This window comes from Nylanderia fulva, unplaced genomic scaffold (genome assembly GCF_048542155.1).
Source record: "Nylanderia fulva isolate GAGA-0341 unplaced genomic scaffold, ASM4854215v1 Scaffold13, whole genome shotgun sequence".
Classification (NCBI taxonomy): Eukaryota; Metazoa; Arthropoda; class Insecta; order Hymenoptera; family Formicidae; genus Nylanderia; species Nylanderia fulva.
The window spans coordinates 2727247-2749877 of record NW_028189518.1 but is presented as its reverse complement, the minus strand read 5'-3'; the positions used below and the strand labels follow the sequence as shown (position 1 = coordinate 2749877).

General features: G+C 31.9%; 4 protein-coding genes and 5 non-coding genes across 11 annotated transcripts in view; 6 read left to right on the top strand and 3 right to left on the bottom strand.

Annotated features, from left to right (window-relative positions):
• LOC114932402 (muscle-specific protein 20) overlaps positions 1–732 on the bottom strand; it is a 30358-nt gene extending 29626 nt beyond the window's left edge. The window contains exon 1 of the mRNA XM_029304572.2: positions 600–732. Within this exon, the coding sequence (XP_029160405.1) occupies positions 600–623 (24 nt within the window). The 5' untranslated portion in view covers positions 624–732. The remainder of the gene's footprint in view (positions 1–599) is intronic.
• A 5129-nt stretch (positions 733–5861) lies between these two features.
• Positions 5862–5943, top strand: TRNAL-AAG (transfer RNA leucine (anticodon AAG)). Its single transcript has one exon. It is a non-coding gene; the product is annotated as a tRNA-Leu (tRNA).
• Positions 5944–8451: 2508 nt separating this feature from the next.
• TRNAW-CCA (transfer RNA tryptophan (anticodon CCA)) lies at positions 8452–8523 on the top strand. The gene has a single exon. It is a non-coding gene; the product is annotated as a tRNA-Trp (tRNA).
• Positions 8524–11056: 2533 nt separating this feature from the next.
• LOC114932566 (uncharacterized) lies at positions 11057–22136 on the top strand. 2 transcript variants are annotated; one of them, XM_085479794.1, is made up of 7 exons: positions 11057–11401; positions 13203–13307; positions 13990–14145; positions 14664–14783; positions 20422–20568; positions 21439–21579; positions 21852–22136. In XM_085479794.1, the coding sequence occupies exons 6-7, from the start codon at positions 21453–21455 to the stop codon at positions 22040–22042; spliced, it is 318 nt and encodes a 105-aa protein (XP_085335920.1). In that variant the 5' UTR covers positions 11057–11401; positions 13203–13307; positions 13990–14145; positions 14664–14783; positions 20422–20568; positions 21439–21452; the 3' UTR covers positions 22043–22136. The 2 variants fall into 2 exon arrangements, with proteins under 2 accessions (XP_085335920.1, XP_085335921.1); XM_085479795.1 differs by lacking the exon at positions 11057–11401 and adding an exon at positions 11435–11540.
• Positions 11846–11927, top strand: TRNAS-AGA (transfer RNA serine (anticodon AGA)). Its single transcript has one exon. It is a non-coding gene; the product is annotated as a tRNA-Ser (tRNA).
• Positions 12244–12315, top strand: TRNAD-GUC (transfer RNA aspartic acid (anticodon GUC)). Its single transcript has one exon. It is a non-coding gene; the product is annotated as a tRNA-Asp (tRNA).
• On the top strand, positions 12688–12761 carry TRNAT-AGU (transfer RNA threonine (anticodon AGU)). Its single transcript has one exon. It is a non-coding gene; the product is annotated as a tRNA-Thr (tRNA).
• LOC114932553 (uncharacterized) lies at positions 12916–15244 on the bottom strand. Of its 2 annotated transcripts, none has more exons than XM_085479792.1 (4): positions 14641–15244; positions 13985–14246; positions 13523–13806; positions 12916–13311 (listed from the first exon to the last, which is right to left on the bottom strand). In XM_085479792.1, the coding sequence occupies exons 1-4, from the start codon at positions 14644–14646 to the stop codon at positions 13174–13176; spliced, it is 690 nt and encodes a 229-aa protein (XP_085335918.1). In that variant the 5' UTR covers positions 14647–15244; the 3' UTR covers positions 12916–13173. The 2 variants fall into 2 exon arrangements, with proteins under 2 accessions (XP_085335918.1, XP_085335919.1); XM_085479793.1 differs by having other exon boundaries at positions 13265–13324.
• emei (transmembrane protein 161-like emei) lies at positions 15307–18554 on the bottom strand. The gene is made up of 11 exons (XM_085479790.1): positions 18245–18554; positions 17993–18096; positions 17647–17902; positions 17382–17461; positions 17039–17254; positions 16722–16838; positions 16510–16650; positions 16260–16434; positions 16043–16139; positions 15801–15964; positions 15307–15683 (listed from the first exon to the last, which is right to left on the bottom strand). Exons 1-11 carry the CDS (start codon positions 18245–18247, stop codon positions 15564–15566), a joined length of 1473 nt encoding a protein of 490 aa, XP_085335916.1. The 5' UTR covers positions 18248–18554; the 3' UTR covers positions 15307–15563.
• Positions 22137–22631: the final 495 nt, after the last annotated feature.

Sequence of the window (22631 nt, the reverse complement as noted above, 5' to 3'; positions counted from 1 at the left end):
TTACGCGTTTTCTTTACGCGGGAAGGACACGCAGATATCGTTAAATATAAACAAAACTACAATTAATTACCATATTTTTAATATTTACATTTATTTTCTTAATGTGTTAAGTTTTTATTACGTAAAAAAAATAACATTAAAAATATAATAAAATATAAAAACCAATCATGAAATTGTACAATATTATTGATTCTTGTAATATAATTTAGTTAAATTAAATGTTTTATAATTTTATAATGTTTCGATCTCTGTGAAAAAGATTATCTTTAATTTAAATAGCAACTGTATAGAAATATACACGCAATAATCACAGAATAAATGGACACTAAAATTATTCAAAACTAGCTAATCGCGAGTAAAAGAAATAAAATTTCACTCAGTCATGAGAGTCTGACAATGAGATAAAATATATATCTCCGATGTATATAAAAAAATAATGCTAATGGGTAGAAACATGTGCTTAATATTATTCATTGTCAGTCAAGCAAAACACTTAATTAAAACGTGATCGAGACGATAAATACGACTAAAAAAAAGTGATACTGTATCTCGTATGTATTATATCTCAATTTTGAGAAATAATAACTTGCGCCACTTACTTGCCAAAGTGGGCGTCCAGGCATGGCGAATTTGCGTAACTCGTGTGCTTCTCCGAAATTTCGCGACCGCGTTTCAACAGCTCTCAGCTTTTCACCGACTCTTGAGCTCAAGCACAAAAAGAGTGCCCTCCATCGCGGTTGTGCTGCGTATATATACGTGATAGATGCGCGTCTATGTTGGTCAATGTGGGGGCGCTTCTATGTATGTATGAATCACTTATTCGCTACTTCAGAATGGAATGCGATCCATCGCGTGTCTAGCGAGGATGTATAGTGGATGACGCAAATGCGATGACAAGCAATTTCAATTAGCAATTGAAATTTGATTTAAAAAATATATTTACGCTTTTTCATCAATAATTTTTACATTTTTTATCTCATTTGTATCTCTTTAAAGAATCGAGCGTGACGTTCCACAGATTATATACAAGTATATGTTATCGATAATACTGAGGGAGAACTCCGTATTCTCTCCAATTTTGCCGAAAATTGAGTATTTTGTGCGTAAAACATATGAATCTGTAATTAAAATTGTCGCTTTCAAGTAGGAAAAAGTTACAGTAGGTTTTACCCCTCGTAGGAAAGCCGAATTTTAATTTACAGACTCATACACATAAGAATACACAATATTGTAAACGTGCTATATTTTATCTCAATATTCGATTAATATTTATAAACGTATATTTTTATTAAATATTTGTTCAGTATTGTGTCCCGAGTCTATCATATTTTCATACGACCACCGCACAATAAACTGTCATATATTAATTATTATTAGAATACTTTGCAAATATACATACAATTAACGGAGATGACGGCAACTTTCCTGAAACTCGACTTTCAGTGCGCATATACAATATACTTATTATTCGCGACATTCTCGTTGCAAAATTCAGTTTTAAAATTCATTAATATATACGCTGACAGGCCTGCAGAAACGCAGCCAGAAATGTGTAAAAAAGCCTATGTATAGATTAGTAAAAAATAAATACACTTTCCTTCTCTTTCTATTTAAAAGGAGAAATCTCTCCAAAGAAATATGTAAAATATTTTAATATTTATGAATATCATTGATTAAATCTCCAAAATAATCTATTATATTCTTTGCTTCGCGACAAAATATTTATTAAATATTGTTTTACTTGGCTTTAATTAAACTAAACTTTATTTTTAATAAACTTGATTAAAGGCAAGTTATCGATAAACTTGCATAATAAAGAAAAGATAAAATTAACGCATTAGAAAAATAAATATAATTTAATCATATTAACGCGCGTTTTATTAAATCAATTAAAAATGTATTAAAATAGGTATTAATCATTTCTTATTTTTCATTCATTGTTTATAATATATGCATGTAGAAAAAATTCCTATTATGACACATTAAAAATGAGACGCATATATATGTATGTATAAGTATAATAATTTATCTTAGTTCATTTATTTCAAGATACTGTATTTGTTGTATATATGATATATATTTATATATAATATTCTCATTGATTAGAAACTACAATTCTTTTAATGTGTAATAAGTATATAAAAATGAAATAGATATCAAACAATTTGTAAGAAAAATAAGAATAAAAAAATTTTACCAATGTATCTTATTACTACAAATTATATAATTATCAGAGAAAAGTTTTTTCCTAAACTTTTATCTTATATGTACATACAATGTATGATAAATATTTCTGATATTTTCACACAAATACATTATCTTAAAATTTTTTAAAATAATTTAACACTCACCAATTTGCTCTGCAACAACGGAATCGTAGACAATGTTGATCTGTAAAATACAAACATATATAAATATTTTTTTACATAAAACAATTATCAAAATATTTAAATCATTTACTTATATTTCAAATCATTTTTTGAAATATCAAAATTAATTTGAAAAATATAATTTATATTATACTATGCGTATTGTTAACTTCTTTATTCATACTTTAAGATATTAAAAAACTATATATTTTGCAAAGAAATATTAAAAAAAAAAAAAATAGAAATATTTACAAAAAATATATTTAAATTAAAATATTTTACTTTTACACATATACAAATATTTATTATTATAAAATTATTAAAAATTATTATATTCATTATATTAAATATTTTAAATATTTCAAAATATAAAATCTACATAGGGTACTTTACATTCATTATTATTATACAACACAATGTAAAATGTGAATCATTACCGTGATGATAAATGGATAATCTCATAAAGCAACAAAAATGAAAGAGTTAAATAAATTAAAAGTGATAATTTACCTTAATCGTTGCTCCGCCATTACATGATGCCTTCCCGGACCTCTTCTTCGTGGAAGCTTCAAAACACTTGCACTCGCGTTACATTTTTTCGCGACGCGCGGCGACACCCGGATTTTATATACTTATCACATTTTCGAGGCGTTTCGGTAAAACGCGAGAATCGCGAGAGCTTAAAGCCGATGCTCCGTTTTCGCGTCGCCGCTTTTTTCGAGGCCACTTATTATCGGAGGGCCTTATCGAACGACGATGACTTCTCCGCGACGCACTCAGAAGTCGTCGATATTCCCGAATTAGCCACTACACATTGAACTATATTTCATATTTCACTATATTTCACATTTCACTATATATTTCATATTTCACAGAATATTCGATGACGAAGAAATCGCGATCGCGCAGGAGATTTTCCGATTATTTCTTGTCGCGAGCTCATACTTCGCCGCCGCCACGAAAGTATTATATATACACATATATTTTTTATTCGGAAAAAAATCCAGCGGCGCTCCACGCGATTCCGAGAATCTGGCGTTTCACGAAGCAATAACGATCGTTTTTTGTTCTTTCGAACACCATGTATAAACTCGCGATCGTCGCGTATTTCGATAATAAACGATTAATATACGTACTTATCGGTCTCTGCCAAGTGTTTCCGGCTCGACGATTCACGACAAAGTTTCAAAGAGTAACGTACGATATTGAGATGTAACAATTATCAAGATGGCGGCGCGACCGTATCGTCCTCGACCTACGATTTTACGATAATTATGGGCCTAATTCGTCGCGTGACGATGCTTCGACTCGATGACGCGAAAATACGACCGGAAACGCGTAATCGTCCGCTTAGAGTTCGCTCGACAACGCCGAAAAACTCGGGAAATTTGCGTCGAAAGCGCCCGGAAAATTTCCGCGACCTACCCACGCTAACTCTCGAGTCCGAACTGTGAAGAGCGTGAAGTCGCGCACCTTCAGAGTAGAGACCCTTCATGTCTAGGGATAGGCACTTTATGCTTTCAGCATAACAGCGTAATGTGTCAAAAATTGGTTTTAAGCATTAATTTTAATAGTTATGCATAGTACACATTTAATATTACATTAAGTTAATAGTAAATTAAACACTCAATATTATATTAAATATTTGATACATTATATTATTATATGCTCTAAGCATAAAGTGCCTGTCCCATATTCATGTCGGAGGAACAAAAGTTGAGCGAGATTCGCGATTGACAGGTCAATCTCGTTCTCGTTCTCGCGATCGCGATCGCGACGCGATGAAATTATACGATAATTAACGACGCGAGGACGCTAATTAATATTCACACTCCACCTTTTCGCGGACCGGACCGGCAATAAACGCGGGAACGTTACGATTGAGAACTTGGAAAGTGCGCCAGAGGGCAGCACTGAACAGCAACATTCTAGATTGTGTTCATAAATAATGTATAAGGCGCTCGACCAATCAGGGCGAAGCGATCCTCGGTCTCCCATTGGTCGACCGACTTCTGCTCCGACCAATCGCGGTCCGAGGATCGCTTCGCTCTGATTGGTCGAGCGCCTTATACATTATTTATGAACACAATCTAGAATGCTGCTGTTCAGTGCTGCCGCGTTTATTGCCGGTCCGGTCCGCGAAAAGGTGGGAGCAGAAGTCGGTCGACCAATGGGAGACCGAGGATCGCTTCGCCCTGATTGGTCGAACGCTTCGCCTGATTGTTAGTTAAATAGATACATTTGCGAATGCAATCTAGAATATGATGCTGCCATCTAGTGTACTTTCTATTATTCGTGGTCAATACTTGCGCGGCTACGTCGCCGATCCGCTCCGCAAAAGTACGAATGTAAGTATTAATTATAGTCCCTAAAAGACGTATACGTCGTTTAATTATCGCATAAATCCGATCGCGATATTAACCTCGTCGGCCGCGGATCTCCCTCGATATTCGTCCTCCCGAAAGTGTATCGGTAGGTCGGGAATCGCGATTTCTTCGGACGTCCGACATTTTTTTTTCCTGCAAACAAACACAAATATATAATTTTCGTGGCGTTGTCAAGAAATGATCGGCGAGGCTCCGCGCGATTCCACGATTTCTTCGTCGTCGAATATTCTGTGAAATATTAAATATAGTGACGTGTGTAGTGCAGTAATTGTTATAATTCGGGAATATCGGCTTCTGAGTGCGTCGCGGAGAAGTCATTGTCGTTCGATGAGTTGGCGAAGTTGGCGTTGAAAAAATGGCGACGCGAAAACGAAGTATTAATTTTGACGACGCGCAAATAGCTCTCGTGATTTACCGAAATGCGTCGAAAATGTGACAGCTGATAAAATCTGGTTGTCGCGAATGCAAGAAAGTGCGAAAACGCGAGTGCAAATGTTTCGAAGCTTCTTCCGCGAGGACGACTTCTTCTCCCGACAGTTTCCTACAGGAAAAGAAGTGCCGGCGAGGAATCCAGAATACCCTGAGAAGAAAAATAGTCGAAATATGTGAGTTGACTTATTTATTTCTATTAATATTTATAATTACTTATTTCACTATTTATTGATAAAGCGATAGAAAAATGTCTATTGTAAGTATAACGAATCTGTAAATTAATTTTTAGTATAAAAATACACATTAAAAAGTTGCTGCAAAATCGGAGAGGACAGACCTCTCCTACTATCATATTATCACTACAAAAATAATATAAAAAGAAAGAAAAATTATATTTAAATATTTAAGAAAAGATATTTAAGAAAATTATATTTAAATATTTAAGAAAAGATATTTAAAAAACATATTTAAGAAAAAATTGTTTTTTTTTTTTTTTTTAGAAACTGCATGCTACGTTTTTCTAGATGCAACATTTTGCTTAATTCGTATGTTTCTGATATTTTTCCGCTACCCGACCTGTAACACATTAAATAAGTATAAAAATAAATCTTGCTCTAGTTTCCAGAGAACTTCTTTAGAAGCAGTTGGATAACGAATCGACAACTGACAACGGGGTAGCGTGGCCGAGCGGTCTAAGGCGCTGGTTTAAGGCACCAGTCTCTTCGGAGGCGTGGGTTCGAATCCCACCGCTGCCATTATTTTTTTTTCTCATTCGCTCCGCATGTGTGAACTACGCACCCCACGTTCGCGGCTTCGCACTCGAGCTGCGCGACGACCGCGTGGGGTACGATTAGCGAAACGCAGTGGTAGCGTCTCCTTCGAAGGTCCAATGGGTTGCGTCGGCACGCGGCGCCGTGGTTCACACCTATTAGGAACGCATGTCGTGCAAGAAGGTGAACGTGTTCCTGATATTCCATACACACGACATCTGTGAGAGCGATCGTCTACTCTCTTCTAACTTCAACGGGTTTAATCGATTGAAGAGAGTGTTAAAAGTATATGTATAATTGTACGTTAATCAATTTCACATATAAACATTACCGAAAAAATTGTTTTCTTCAAATGCATACTTTATAAGTTCTCTAAGAATAAGGATATTTCCCTCTTTATGTGATGCTTTTTGGAATATTCTCTTAAATTAAAAATATATTCTTAATTTTCTTTTTGTAACTACAGTTCAGCAATAAATAAATATAATAAATTGATAATAAATTTTAAATGAATTAATAAAATTAAATTATTTAAATTATTTATAATTTTATAAATTTTCAATAATATTAAAAGTAATAATATAATAAGTAAAAAAATGTGTAGTTAACTATATGTCAATACACAAAAAATATTCAATTATATGTGTAACATTTAAATGCATATGCAATAAATAACAAATGTCTTTATAAGACTCTGTTTTTTGTTATCGCGATTAATAATTTCAAATAATATAAAAAAATATTCTATTAAGGATACATTCTTGCATGTTGAGAATATCTAATAAGCATATCTCTTCAAAGAATTTGACTCTTAAATTAAAAGGATTCTTTCGGCATCTATTTTAGTGGCATATATTATAAATAAGTAGCATATACTTATAAGATAAGAATATAATTTTTTCGGTATTCAATATCATAAAGTTAACTTGATTAACCATTTATCTCTTTGTAGAAAAAGCGGACGATTTTTACTACGAGACGTGGCATTATCAGACAATCTGGAGAGTACAGCAGATTTATGACAGAAAAATATTATGCACTATTCAAGCGAAGAATTAACTTATAAAGGAAATGGTAATATTATGCACTATTCAAGCGTAGAATTAACTTATAAAGGAAATGGTACAATTAAAATAAATACTTAAAAATATTTATATAAATATGTAGAGATTCTGATTAAAAAAAAGCATTGATTTTATATTTTATTAATATCTAAAATTTTTTGTATTGTCATGTGTAGGTGCGACCACCATGCAAGTATCTACAGCGAGAATCATTTTTGAGGAGAGAACAAGGTGTAGATTCCAATCCACGAGATACGGAGCGAAGGAACGTATGCTCCTTACGGAAGCTTGTCCGCGGAGTCTCAATGCTCTTGCGAGCAGATTGGATCCTGTTGACGTTGTTGTCGTCGGGGGCTCGCCATTCCTGCCCGTTTCGGTTAAAAGGGATCGTTATTGAACGTTTATGAAACGGCGAAGGGGAGAATGGAACGAACGGCCGATGTAATAATAATCATGACAGCGAAAAAAAGGAGAACGGAAGTGTGCTCCGAAGCCACGTGGTATCCTGATACGGGTTTCATTCAAAAGATGCTACCACGGACCACGCCCAATTCACACGGTCTCTGCAACTCGAGAGAAATCGTCGATCTGTCAAATACATCGTAAATGAATATCATCTCACGTCATTTTACAGATGCGTATTTACATATTATTGTTACTATTTTTATTACATTACATATATACTATGCATTATGTGTGATTAATACAGCACATACCATATATAATTACATTACATATATTTTAAGTCACATCTCGTAGTTAAAATATTGCTTGAAATAAAAAGGAAACTAAAAAATGTTAAAAATATAAATATATAAATATATATTGTATATGTACCTGTGTGTGTGTTTGCGAATAATCAGGAAATGTCTATCTTATATTTTTAATTTCCTTTTTATTTCAAGCAATACTTTATACGAGATGCAATTTAAAGTTTATATAGTATAATCATATATGCTGTATTAATTATTATAATACATATAATGTATAGTATAAATATGTAGTAAAAAATTTCTTTTAAATGTATGATTATATATTTATATTTATATATTACAATACGATACATTTAAAAGAAATCTCTTACTAGGATATTCTATAAAAAAGTATATAAATTATTATTGATATAATAATAATAAAAAAATTATTATTAATAGTATATCAATAATAATTTATTTAATTTTTTATTCTTTTTGTAATTTTTTATTTATATAGCGCGTTAAACGATCTTATAACAATTTTTCTCTCTTTCTATTCTTTCGCATTATTATATAATAGTCTTCTGTGATATATATAGTGTTAAGTTTTCTAACTTTTATTTGCTTGTTATAACAAATAGCCGATTGAACGTAGCTTGCTATCAGATATGAAAAATCGGATGGTTTATCAGATGGAAAGACTAGTTATCGATCTAAGGATGCCGATATAAGTAGACTCCGTGGCGCAACGGTAGCGCGTCTGACTCCAGATCAGAAGGTTGCGTGTTCAAATCACGTCGGGGTCAAAAGATCGGTAAAACTTTTGTCGACAAGACCAAAAGACGAAGAGATACATCCATTCTTGTGCATCTCATTAATTTTTTTTTTTTAATATGCCAATCACTCTTGTGAACGATGCGACACGTGAATTTATATCCCTCAAATATGGTCTTAAGCAAAGCGAAATAATTAATTTTAATTATGAAATAAATTATAATAAATTTATAATATAAATTTTCGAGTTTCATAAGAATCTTGCTGCTGTAGCAAGCTACTACGAATTTATCGCGTGGGTGGGGAAAAAGCGGTTCTACGTTTCGCAGACACACTCGACGCATTTCTTTCTCTTTGTGTATACATATTCGTAAACGATGAAGAGTGTCAAGTGGTCACATTTACGGGCGTTGTTCCTTGACCGCGATGAAACGCGGTGCGTGCTCACATCCCGCACATAGGCCGTGCATTACCAGGGCAGCATGAACGATGGCCCTTTCTCCTCTCTCGTACAGTTGAGCGTGATTCGCGCGGGTTGTCTCATTTAGCCCCTCCTCGTACCAGGCTAGCACGCGAGACGAGAAAGTCTCATCCGTGTGGGTGCCGTTCTTGTATTACCTATGGTACCTACTTTCGTCCGAAATGCTTTTCGCTCAACAGGATTGCATGCTGATATCGCGAGCGATTATAACGCAATATCAATTGTCAAATCAAAATCTTTTTACATAACTTCGCCGAACTATATTCTAATTATTTTATGTGTATTGCAGGACTCCGCTCTTCGAGACTTAAATTATAGTTATCACGAAGCATTACGTCGAAATAATGGAATAATCAATAAGAGAAAGGTAAAGTGAAAATCTCTTTATTTATGAAATAATAAATATTACAAAAAAACCATGAATATGTTTTATCATATATTTCTAATTTCAGGGCGCCAATCAACAGATAAATACAAGGTAATCGAAAGCTTCTTGCTGGATGTTTAATCTATATAGTAATCTACGGTTTCCAAGCTGCCGTTGCCTACATATACATTACTACGCCACACCCATCGATATATCACAAAGCTATAGACATGCGCCACGTGGTCGTGACAGAAGATAGAAGCAGTACAAGCGACTCCCTCTGCGACGACAGCGAAGCTTAAAGCCCAACCCCTCCCGTTCGGGAAGTAACCTTGATGTTATTTCCTCCCCTCGTTCTCCACACTAATTTACACGTGGCCCGCGCGGTAATCTGCAGTCAACGGGCAGAATGGACATAATCAACAATTTAACCGAGCGCCGAGCAGGGACACAGGAAGGCGCAGAAGGCGTCCGCGCGTGACAGAAGCGAGGACCACGTGGAGACGCGCGCACCTCCCGTCACCTGCTGTTCGCCGTGGATCGGAAAGACACAATTTTGAGGAAGAGCCGCGCGGGCCCTTAGCGCGGCCACGACTCAGCCATATCCCATTGGTCCACGGCGATCTCTTTCCACTGCTTATTGGTTCATTGACTCCGGAGTGGACGGAAATTTCGGCAGGGCTAGCGGGCCTGCGGCCGCCCGGACGCCGGTGGAATCAGCTGGGCCGCGACCGCCTGCCGGAGGATTCGCGCACGACGTTGCCTCGAACGGCCGCCCCGTGTAGCCGCCCCGAATGCCGTCGTCAGACCGTCCTCGCGGGACAGTGACACCGTTTTTCCCCAAAATCGGCATTAATAATACCTCGATTCTTCCCCCCTCGGCGTTGTCGGCGACGTCGAGCGCCGACTCCGATGGTCTTCGATCAGCTTGCTCGACAGCTTCGTCAAAGTCTTATATACGGTACGCGCGTCGTCCGCGTTTCCTAGATTTTGCGAGACAGCTCCCAAATGTAGATCGAACGTTATTACGTTTTCCCCTAAAATTAAAGCTACGCTACGCGTCGAAGTGGGGATTCGTTACCTGTAAAAGGGGCGATGTGTATGTATACATATATACAGGGTGACTCGTGGCACTAGAGTAAGCGACGATGTTCGTGAATCGCGGACAAAGACGAATAATGAAATCGTGCGATCTACGAATCGTGAATATAAGAAAAATATTGAAATATTAAATTTAATAAGCTCGTTTTGAGAGCTTAAATATTACAAAATTTCGTGTTTAATATTAATGCATATTTTTAATTCCTTTTTCTTTTTATCGTAAGAGGAACTTCATTATATACATATCTCTTGTATCTGCTTCTATTATAAAGTTTCATGGTTTATATCGAAATTTAAACAATTACGCTGTAATCTATAAACATTTATTATACTTATAAACTTATAAATAAGTATTAAAAACAAAGATATGTATTTTTTAACAGTTGCATATTAACATGTCGCGAATCACATCGATATTAAATTTATTGTTAGCTGTAGTTGAGAGTCCACGCTTTTCTAACATTTGTCATGTATACTTGAAAACATTACATCGTTCTCGTCGCGGATAACTTCGCGATACACCCTGTACATAATCGTGCGTACACACATAAGCCGGCAGCTTGTTGACACTAGCGCTTCTATCGGTGGCGTCACGAAATTACAGGCGGCCGCATGCGTTCCTGTTGAAAAAATTCCTCACGGGCGAAAGTCAAGGTATGACGGAATATCGCAATTGACCGAGCCGAGCCAGGGGGCCGGACTTGGTTGGAGGGACAGCCTCCCAGCACGGCGTGCTTCCCTGGTAACAGGAGGGGCTCGGCGAGACAACCCGCGCGAAACTCTGTTCAACGTAGGGAGAGCGGGCCGCCTTGCATTGGCTCCTACTGCCGCGTGCTGCTCGGATACCGTGGTGCTCGCATGCGGGATGTGAGCACGCACCACGTGCTCGTCACCGAGCCAAGCCGGCCAGACTGGGGTGACAATCGGCGGCGATCGGGCTCGTCGTCCCATTGCCGCACCGGTGAGTTCCACCACGCTTCTGCGCTATACGGCACGTACAGGAGCTCTTTGAAGAATAGGTTGATCGATCAACGTCCTGTGTATGCGCGACGCACGTCATCACGTATCAATATTGTATCCCCGTGTCTAGAGACTCCGAGGTAGTTTCATTAAGAATCATAAGGATGATGGAAATGATTTAGTAATAAGGAAATTGCTTATGATTACTGTCTAATAGGTATAGCATAAAAATTGTCTCAAGCATAAAGTTAAAAAAGTATCCGATGTCTGTGTATAAAGTTTTCTCGATTTTTAAATTTTATTTAAGAACTGTAATATATATTAGAATATTTTACACGTGTCACATATGTTTATTAACTATCATGTTTGATAGAAAATTTATGACACATCAAAAATTAGTTTGTCCGTACGTAGGTTTTTCAGTTTGTACGGATAAGTACACGTAGCAGTCGTGGCCGAGTGGTTAAGGCGTCTGACTAGAAATCAGATTCCCTCTGGGAGCGTAGGTTCGAGTCCTACCGACTGCGTAAAGTGGTGATTATTTTTTTTGTCATTGCAATACGTTTTTGCAATATTACAGAAAATACTAGCATTATTTTATTTTTATTTTCATTACGTTCATCTGCAAGCATACAGATTATTTTATCATAACTTTAATACAATTAAAATATATATATCAAATTATAATATAACAATTCAAATGCGATATAAAATTTTATTTTTTATATTTTGTATAGTTGTGTAAAACTTTAATATACATTATACATGTATATATATTTATATTATAGGTAATTAACATATAATTAACTATATGTCATAAATTTTCAAGACGGAATTAAAAATTCCTCGATAGTATAGTGGTTAGTATCCCCGCCTGTCACGCGGGAGACCGGGGTTCGATTCCCCGTCGGGGAGGATTTCTTTTTTCTTTTACTTTTCGTTTCTTAATATTCTGAAATCTTATCTAAAAAATATCGCACTTGAATTAAGCTTTGTAATATATATTATATTCGTCTTGTGCGCTATTTTTAATATGCGCTTCGATATAATTGTTTCAAAAAATTGCAATCTTATTTATAAATTTAAAAAATTTTAAGAATTTTTAAAATAATTCTTATATATATTATATATCATAGATTATATACTTAACAATAACTTTAATTTATTTAGTGATATTATATCAATAAGGTAATTATAATATACAATTTAGAGGCAATTGATACACAATTACAAGTTTAAATATGAAGCAACTACTGAAGAAATTAATATTTTCAAGGAAAATTCAAAGGCGCCGTGGCTTAGTTGGTTAAAGCGCCTGTCTAGTAAACAGGAGATCGGGGGTTCGAATCCCCCCGGGGCCTTGTAGGGATAATTTTTATCATTTTGAATTACCAATAATATATATTTTTTGTAAAACTTTAATTGATAATATACACCTGTAAATATTTCATATGGTGACTATAGAGAGTTCGATAACTTCATTAAGAATGAAGAGAAATCTATAAATACATGCGCTAACAATAAGATAAATTTTATTTCAATAAAAGTTACAAAGACGTGACTGTTACATATCCATGCTTAATCGCTATACAAAATATTTAAGTTTATTAAAGTATATATGAACTCTCTTATAATCATCTTTTACATCTTTAATACATTTTTTACAATATAAATCAGTGCGCTCATATTCTACATTATATGTATATGTTTTAATATTAATTAAGCAGTATAAATAATGATTAGTTTTATTTATAGTTATTTTTAAGATAGTTATTAAAAGTTGAATTTGTATCCATTTCCAGAAACCTTTACATGTGCTACTGATGGGGCAGATGAATAAGCGATTCCTAGCAAACTTTGTGGTCGTTCCGATTGCGGTTCTTGCCGTTGCAACTGGATCTGTTCAGGTACCTGTGCACAGTTACTATTGACAAAAATCATACATAACACTCATACATACAATAATAATTTTTTTCTAAGCATAATTTAAAAATAATTTTTAATCAATTTTATTAATAAATAATTTAAATACTATAGACAGGAAAAGATAACATAATTGCAATATTTTAACTTAATTCTTTAATTTTTATTATTTTTATTCTATCTTCAATATAAAAATTACCTGCTCTGACTGAACAGTTTGTAATAACTGTCCTTGTTGAGCTTGTGCAAGCTGTGCCTGTCTAAGAGCAAGCAATTGCCCTAATTGTAATTGAGAAACAGTATTCGGTTGGTATGTATTTAAATATGCTTGTGGCTGCTGCAATTGCTGCGTATATGCTAATGCAATAGCGGGATCTATAGCATTAGCCTGATAAGTTAATGGTCCGGTTGCGGATGCACCAAGAGTCGGATGTTGTGGAACCGATGCATAGCCATTCGCGATAGTACCAAGTGGATAATATCCTATAATTAAAAAATTTCTACCAACTCGTCGAAAATTTATCCAAAATTAATTTTTCATTTTTTTCTACCTTTGATTTTGCAAAATTTAAAATATAAAAATTATATATGTTTTATACAAAATTCATCGTAGTAAAAAAAAAAAATAATAATTTGATACATTTTATATTTTAATACGAACCTAAGCTAGGATTTCTTTGGGCGAGAACGTGCGCTAAACTTGGCAAAACTTTTTGCGCTAACTGAGGATTGCCGATGCTAGAAGCAAAATATTGATGGGAGCTCGGTCCACTGAATGCAAATGACGTTTGCGTTAATCCTGGCCGGATAAAACTGAAAGAAGTATGTTGCTCGGGACTTCCTATTACGTTCGGCTTTGCACTTTGAATCGGTGGCTCAGCTGTGACGAGATAACACAATGCACCGACAATAATCACCTGTTTCTGCAAGTTACAATTTATAAGCTCAATCGATATTTGTGAGAATAAATACGGTATTTATTCTTTAACATTGTATGTAATAGTCAATTGTAAAATCTTGAAAAAGGATAATTTATAACAGAAAAGAGAGAAAAAAAGGAAGAGAACAGTGATTATTCTTATCGATTATCATTAAAAAAATGTTACATTTTAATTTAATTAATGCGACGGCAATACACTTCATAAAGTATTAAACAATTAATTATAAAATGATTAAAAAGCCTCTTGTAAAAATTACAAAAATTATAAAATGCAGAGCTATATAATATATATTTTAATATACATATTTGATATATAAAATACGAAATAATATACTTGTAAATATTCTCTACATCATAAATCTGCTTGTGTTACTTACCAACATTATCGGAAAAATTACAGAAATTCTTGATGTGATGATATCCGTATGATAGAAGCACAGTCGACAAAAATCACGATGGCATTACGACGCTAAGAAATTCTGTGGGGAGCTATATACTACGGAAGCAATTGGCATGAAACGTGAGTAGCATCCGATCGACATCATTTCAGTGAACACTTTCTCCAGGATATCAGTGTATTGAACAATTCATGAATCGTAATCAGATAATAAATAATTTCTCAAAATATGACAGTACAAATCATGGAACAATAAGATAGGAATATTTGAGCAATATTCGTTTTTTCATTATAAGTAGAAATAGCAAGTTCCTAAACAACATTTTTATCACAATTAAGATCATTGATAATGGAGAAAGTTGCTTTCAGAATGCCTAATGCGACAACAATGTAGTCGTACGATGAGTATTAATTGCAATCAAGTAGACGATTGTGGAATGTTAAATATTTCATTGCTAACGGTTTTATTTTTTTATGTTTACATGAAATTTTTGTCAAATAGAATCACTACAACGATTGTACTACAGAAAACATTCACGAGAACATTACTAACTTAATCTTGTTTTTATCTATATGCCATATAAAAAAAACTTGTTAATATACTAATAATATTTTTAACAAGACCGAAATTTTAAGTTTCAAAAAGTTGTCTTCATCTATAATACAACTGGTATTATATTTATTGCCATATGTATTACAAAATTTTACATATAATAATTTTACATAATAATCTTACATCATAAATTGTCATTCTAATTATTTGACAGTAGGCATATGTTAAAATAGATAATCTGAAAATATGTATTTTAATGGACAATGCTATGATTTTAATAATGACTGATAATTTCTGGATGAATTAATGGAGATTTGTGCGATGTTCCGAATTTCTCTTAATAGATCTTTTCATATGTTGGAGAAATATGATTGATAAAACATTCCCATAGCGCTAGTCGCAAATAATGCAAAGCAACTCCACCATGTTGCCAATCCTAAGATACCCCTGTAAACATCTGTAGTAAAGATCTATAACAAAAAAAATACATTCTTTTATATTATAAAATATAACAAGATTTAATATTATCACGTTTTAAGAAAAGATTATCTTGTTAATATTTTTCTCATAAATATTTGAGACATCACCTGCTTTAATGAACTTAGTGCAAGATGAAGTTCTTCAGCAGTTTCTATAACAGTCTTATCAGTATTATCATTGCTCGTGTGCAATAAGAATGATTTCGGTAATTCGTCTGCTGGACACTCTTCTTCTAGCGTTCCTTTTAAAATACCTTCCCAAGTAAAACCACCTAATTCAACACAGATACATTAGAAGAAACATAGTTACATCATTACAGGCTGTATTTCATAAAAAATATTTTTCTTACCGAGCGTTTTGTAGAGAAATGTAAAAAATAGACACATAATTATTGGAACAACAAATTGTAGCGCAACCACACATAGATAATAATATACAGCTGCAATCTGTAACATAGAAAATAAAACTCGTTTTTTATTAAATATTTACAGGAGAGAAAACTCCTTTTAATTAAGATAATTATTATTTTTAATATATGACAATAGTATACAATCATTATGACATACCTTTTTCTGCAAATCAACATTAGTTATTCTACCAGCTTCTTTTTTCTGTATTTCTAATCTTTGTATGGCGAGATTTAAGTAAGATTGTAAATATATTGGCATGAGTATCATCTTTAATAAAACTGCAACGACGATAATAATCAATCTCATGCTTTCAAAGCTTGCAGCTGTCATTCTGTAATAAAAATTTTTAATTATTTTTTATATTTATTTCTAATTTAATTTAAGTATATAATATATATTGACTTACAACGGATCAGTCATACCGCTAAATATTCGAACGGTCAAATAATCCCTGCTGATAGGTGTAATCCATAAGCTAATCAATAGCAATGGTGAGACATAACTAATATTTGCTATTAATAACAATACTTTGTGGTCTCTATAATACCTGCAATTATTTTTATATAGTAAAATAATTAGTATTCAATATAGATTAAATTAAATAAAATTTATAATTACCTTAATGTATCCCAATGCATTTTTGATACTCTTAATCCTGGGAAAGTGAATAACGATCCCAATAGACCACACCATATAGCGAGAAAAAACTTTACAACTATTTTTGAAGCTGGCCCCCTGCATTAAAAATAATAGTCTCTCATAATTATTAAATAACATTATATAAACAAATATATAATTTTCAATAAACCTAAAAACAATTATTAACTAATTCTTCAACATGTATTATTATCAAATTAATTATATAAGTAACTAATTAAATCATGGAATAGATTTAAGAAAATTGTTAATAATGATGTATTATGTGATCAACTCACGTGGAAGAAAGTCCTTGAGTATCTAAAAATCGAGAAGCGCTATAATTAAAACTTGTATATGCCTTTTCCAAGCCAATTTCCAACTTATTTTCATCAACTATAAGTACCATCATAGCAATGAGAAGATATGCAAATCCAGTAACAATACATGTAGATCTTTCACCTACACTTTCCTCTCCTTTGAAATATTGTACCCAAAGGGAAAGTAGTACTTTACTATAAATTATGTAAGGAACATCGCACAGTCTTTCTTTCCTCTATATAATATAATTTCTTATTAATCTCTCCAAAAATACGAAATTTAAAATAAATTCTTTAATAGGGATTTGAATTCAAAGGATACAATGCAAAACCCAAAACTACCAAACACCACAGTACACTGAGATTAATCTCATCTTTGATTGGATATAAATAACTGTATACCTGTTAAACAATAAAAGAAAATTAGATCAGTATTACAAAATACATACTATATGAATTATAAATATAACAATAATTAATAGAAAAATTATTTAGAGAAAGATATATTTATATAAATATAGATACATCCATATATTTATATAAATAGATATAGGTATTCATATTATATAAGTAATGATTAAACAAACCTCTGTCAATATATAAACAATAGTAGCATATAAAGAGAAATCCAACAGCCATTGATATTCAGTATAATATTTTAAATGCACAATATCGAGTGCAGTCACTTGTGCACTTTCAAGCTGGATATCTAAATTTCTAGGAACATGAAACACATCTCCCACTTTGCCGTTCTCACTGTGTTTTCCTCTCTTTGGTTTCTCCTTTGGCACACCAGCTAATGTTCTAAGTTGCTGATCTGTTGGATACAGATAGCGTGTCAATCTATGTAAACAAAAAAAAGAGTGATTTGAGATTTTATCATTTTAGTATCATCACAAACTGTTTCTTATAAATATGCATGCAAATACATACCCAGTAGAACACAAGAGCCATCTTGCAAAAGAAAAATGTGGACTTAACTTTTGTATAACGCTGACCATTACAAGAGTGATGACCAGTTGCGCTCCTAAAAGAGCCTTAAAAAAAAATTAACAGATTGTATAACGCTCTGCCATATTGCAAGGAGAGTAAATAAATGACAAGAAACATAATTTTAAGAAATACATAGAATATACAATTTCCATATGAACATCGCAGATAAACTAGATTCATTGTTAAGATTACCATGTTTAATTGGATGTGCTCTGACTGTTGACAAATTCTCACAAACAAGACTGCTCCATTGGAGAAACAATGTTTCCAAAAATTTTAACAGGTGTTGAAAGAAACGATGACGAAATATATCCAATTTGCCGCGAGTAATGTTTGCTCTACCATCTTAACAAGCATAGTCCGTCCCCGAGCTAGTTTTATAAATAGTTATAACTTGGCGCATAATACCGAATGAATACATCAAAATACCTCGCACATGGGATACGAGGTTATTTCCAGTTATCCGTCACCCTGTACCTTCAGCAAAGAACAGAACGAATAGTGTCATCTGGTTAAGAATATCGGAGAACTGAAGGAGCATAATTACCATATGCTGATTATATGATATAAATCAAAATTGGAGTAAAATTTTTTATTTAAAAAGTGCACACGCAATCAACAATAATTATTAATTATGCTAGTAAAATAAATCTATACTAAAAATGCATAATACAAGTCTATTGCAATAAGATATTTTATGATTTACATTCTACATGTACTTATTGTTGTTATGGCTATATAATAATTTCACGTCACAAAATTACATAATTAAACAAAGGATAAAAAATATTTTACAATGTGGAATATATGCGCATATTTTTATTTCACGTTTGGTCTCTTTCTTGTATAATTATCGCTCTACCCGCAGGTATAGACAATAATAGTAATAGTGCCATTACGTAATTTTATATTTGATCCTGATATAACATATGTTCAAATATCCGAGAAAAAAGTTTATTTTACATAAATTATCCACATATATATGCAATGTTTTCACTTTTTCAAATTAGTTTTAAAAAAAAAACAATACGAAAAAATTATTCTAATTATTTTTCAATTATTTTCTTTATTATTAATTTATATACGAACGGAAATTACGCGGAAGAAAGAAAATATATGGATATATATATTTATATATTTAATTATACACATAATATATAGAGGTGATTTTTTCGAGCTTTTTAAATTTAAAAAAGGAAAGTGAAATAAAATAAAGAAATATTTTCATATCTTAATACGATTATTATAACTCGATAAATTAAAATTGAAAATATAGAAACATTTTATTAATATACACGATAAAAAAACTAGCGATAAAAATATAACACAATAATTATAAATAATTTTGAATAATAGAATGTTGGATGACTTATGTTGTAGAAAATACTCAGTAGATCATCAGAAATTTCCCAGAAATATATTTTCCATGCATTAATGAATTTATTTGCATCTCGGAAATTCCGAATCCTTGATTACGCAATGGTTAATATGTAATTCTCCAATGTCTTTTAAACAGGTTTCAAATTGTTCAATTAAGTATTGTCATTGTTAAGTATGTCTATAGATTAACAATGACGTAGCCATTGGAAAAATTATTTATTATCTTAATCGACAATCGAACAACCATTTCTAGGAACACACGTCATCATTTATAACCATGACATAATTTAATAGAGAGAAGAGAGCCATTATTAGCACAATTATATAATCAGTACAACAAAAATAATATTCATTTTCATTAATTATTTAAACATGTTAACATGTTTTATGCTTTATACAAATTAACAATAAATATTCTATTTTAAATAAAAAAAATATTAATTACATACATATATATTGTGATAGTATTTTTAAATTGGCAATTTCTAAAAATTGTTTCAAATAAAGTAAAAATATACGCATTGCATATAATTTATTACTTCTGATAATTTATTAAGCAAACTTTCAATTTGAAATATAAACATTCTTTAAATGCGGGTAGATGCGGGAGGGATGCATAGAAAAATGTTTTTCACCCGTATGTGTGTGTGTATAACGCAAAGATATATTACAGCTATTGCATTTTATTTTTAATTAGAACTTATAATAGAAAAACCGTAAAAAGAGAGAATCTTGAACGAATAAAAAAATAAAAACGCATCACGCTAACATAAAGACACCCGCTAAAAGCAATTAATAAAGATCTTTTTTATTTCTATTCTTCAGAGTGACTATATATATAATTATATCGCTTATCATCTTTTCTTTTAAATCCGTCTATAATGACTTCTCGTGTCATTGTTTCTTTTCTCTTACAAACTATTTAGGAATATTATTTTATCAAGTGTCAGTCACAGATAATGATATAGTTTCAAATTTTTTGTTTTCAGCCTGCTACTGCTATCAATTTAACCTGTGGAAATACATCCTTAAAAATTAAAAGAGCGGAGCTGGAGGTATAAAACAATGCGTCCAACAGTTCGCGAGATCATATGCTGTTCAGTGCGCGACAAGTGTAGATCGCAAATTAATTGCAGGTTTGTAATATATGTTTGTGTCCGTTTTCGTGTCTGAGAAGACTAATGAACAATATTTGTTTTTATTCGCGATAATCCAAACAGTACAACATTAAAGATCGAACAACGTGCGTAATGAAATTTCATTATATACCAATTTGTGAAAATTCAGAAACAGTATAATTCATTCTTTGATAATAATTCTGACAGTTTTTAATTCAATTTAATTCGGCAATATAGTAATTTTGCATTTGCTTAACGTGTGAATTAATAATTTGATGAAGAGGATTTTATATAAACAAAAATTATTATTCAACTTTATTATTCAAATAATAATTTTTTTTATTTTTAATTTTTCTTTTCTACTTTTTACGTAATGATTATTGATTTATGATATATAATAATATATTATTTTTTTACTCAGATAACTATGTTAATCAGAAATGATGATAATGCTATATACAAAAAAGTACATGTAGAATTTCATGGCCATTCGAGTGCTATGAGTAACATCTAAAATCAGATTAACAGATCTAACAATAAGTGCGACCTACGTGTTTTATGCGTATTACATTTCCGGATTCTCATTTCTAGGATGGTGTCAGTAATTTTACACAAAAATAAATCTATACTAAAAATGCATAATACAAGTCTATTGCAATAAGATATTTTATGATTTACATTTTAAGTGTACTTATTATATTTCATATATATATTTTTATTGTTAATAACATTTATTATTATATTATATATATTATATATTATTGATAATGCGTCGCAATAAAAAATATAATTAATGAATATATATATATATATATATCTTTTGGATTTCTTTATAATTATAAGTTTAATTTAAAGGACTATTTCACCATAACATTTTATTTTCCACAGCTTATCAAGGAATAATGATGTCGTTGATGTTGAGCGCACTTTTACTTGTCACCTTAGCAGGGACCATCTCTTCCGACTCTTCATTTATTCAAAAATGTACAACTAATTTGGAATGTCCAACAGACCATTGCTGTTTGCTAGGTTTGTGTCTTTTTTGTCATATTAAAATACTTTCTATATTCATATTTTTTATATTAATTTATAAATCTATATACATTTAATTCATATAAGATAGTTTTATAAAAAAATTATGTAGTAAATAGTTCCCAAATATCTGATATATACATATATTTTATATTATATACTATTATTATACTTTTAAATATATATACTTTTAGTTAAGGATTACCATCAAAGATTTTGACAGCAATGTGTGTGTTTAATGTTACTGATATATTTTCATATATTTTCAGGACCTTCAAGATTCGCGATACCGACTTGTATGCCATTTCAACAGAAGCGCGAACAATGCCGAGTAAACGCTGATACTGTTACGGCTAATTTGACTTATCCGAATTCGCGGTCTTTAGAAATTAAAGAGATCCATTTCATCTTATGTCCTTGTGCAGATGGATTATCTTGTAAGCATGGTATCTGTAATTAAAAGTGCGTTTTATATCAATTTAAGTATGATCAAAAATATTAATTATAACAGACGAATTGTTCAGTGAGAAATATATTATTATGTGACGAAGTAATTTTAGTTGCACATTTTTCAATCACTTGATCGTCATAATCAATATTTAGGAAAATTAACACATATTGGTGCCTATAGTTATAATTATAATTAATAATTTGAAATAAAATTTTTTATTGATTATATTAATATTTATTTATATAGAAATAATATTTTTATATATACACAAGACATTTAAAAAATATATTTATAACAAGAAAGGTTTAAAAAAAAAACGTAATTGTTGGAATATACGGAATAGAGAGAAAGAGAATGCAATTTTTATTACTATTTATATTTTTTACACTTTGGACAATATCTGTCTAAAAATTTTTCATGAAATAATTATGCTATTCAATGGAGATCCGAACATATACATTAAGTTTAAAGATCTGACTTTAGACGCATCTGGAACATCAAACATGTTTGGGATATAGCGTATACGTCTTGCATTAATCAAAAAATATTAATTCTTTCAAACGTTAGTAAAACATTTTGTTACATTTGTTGCATGAAA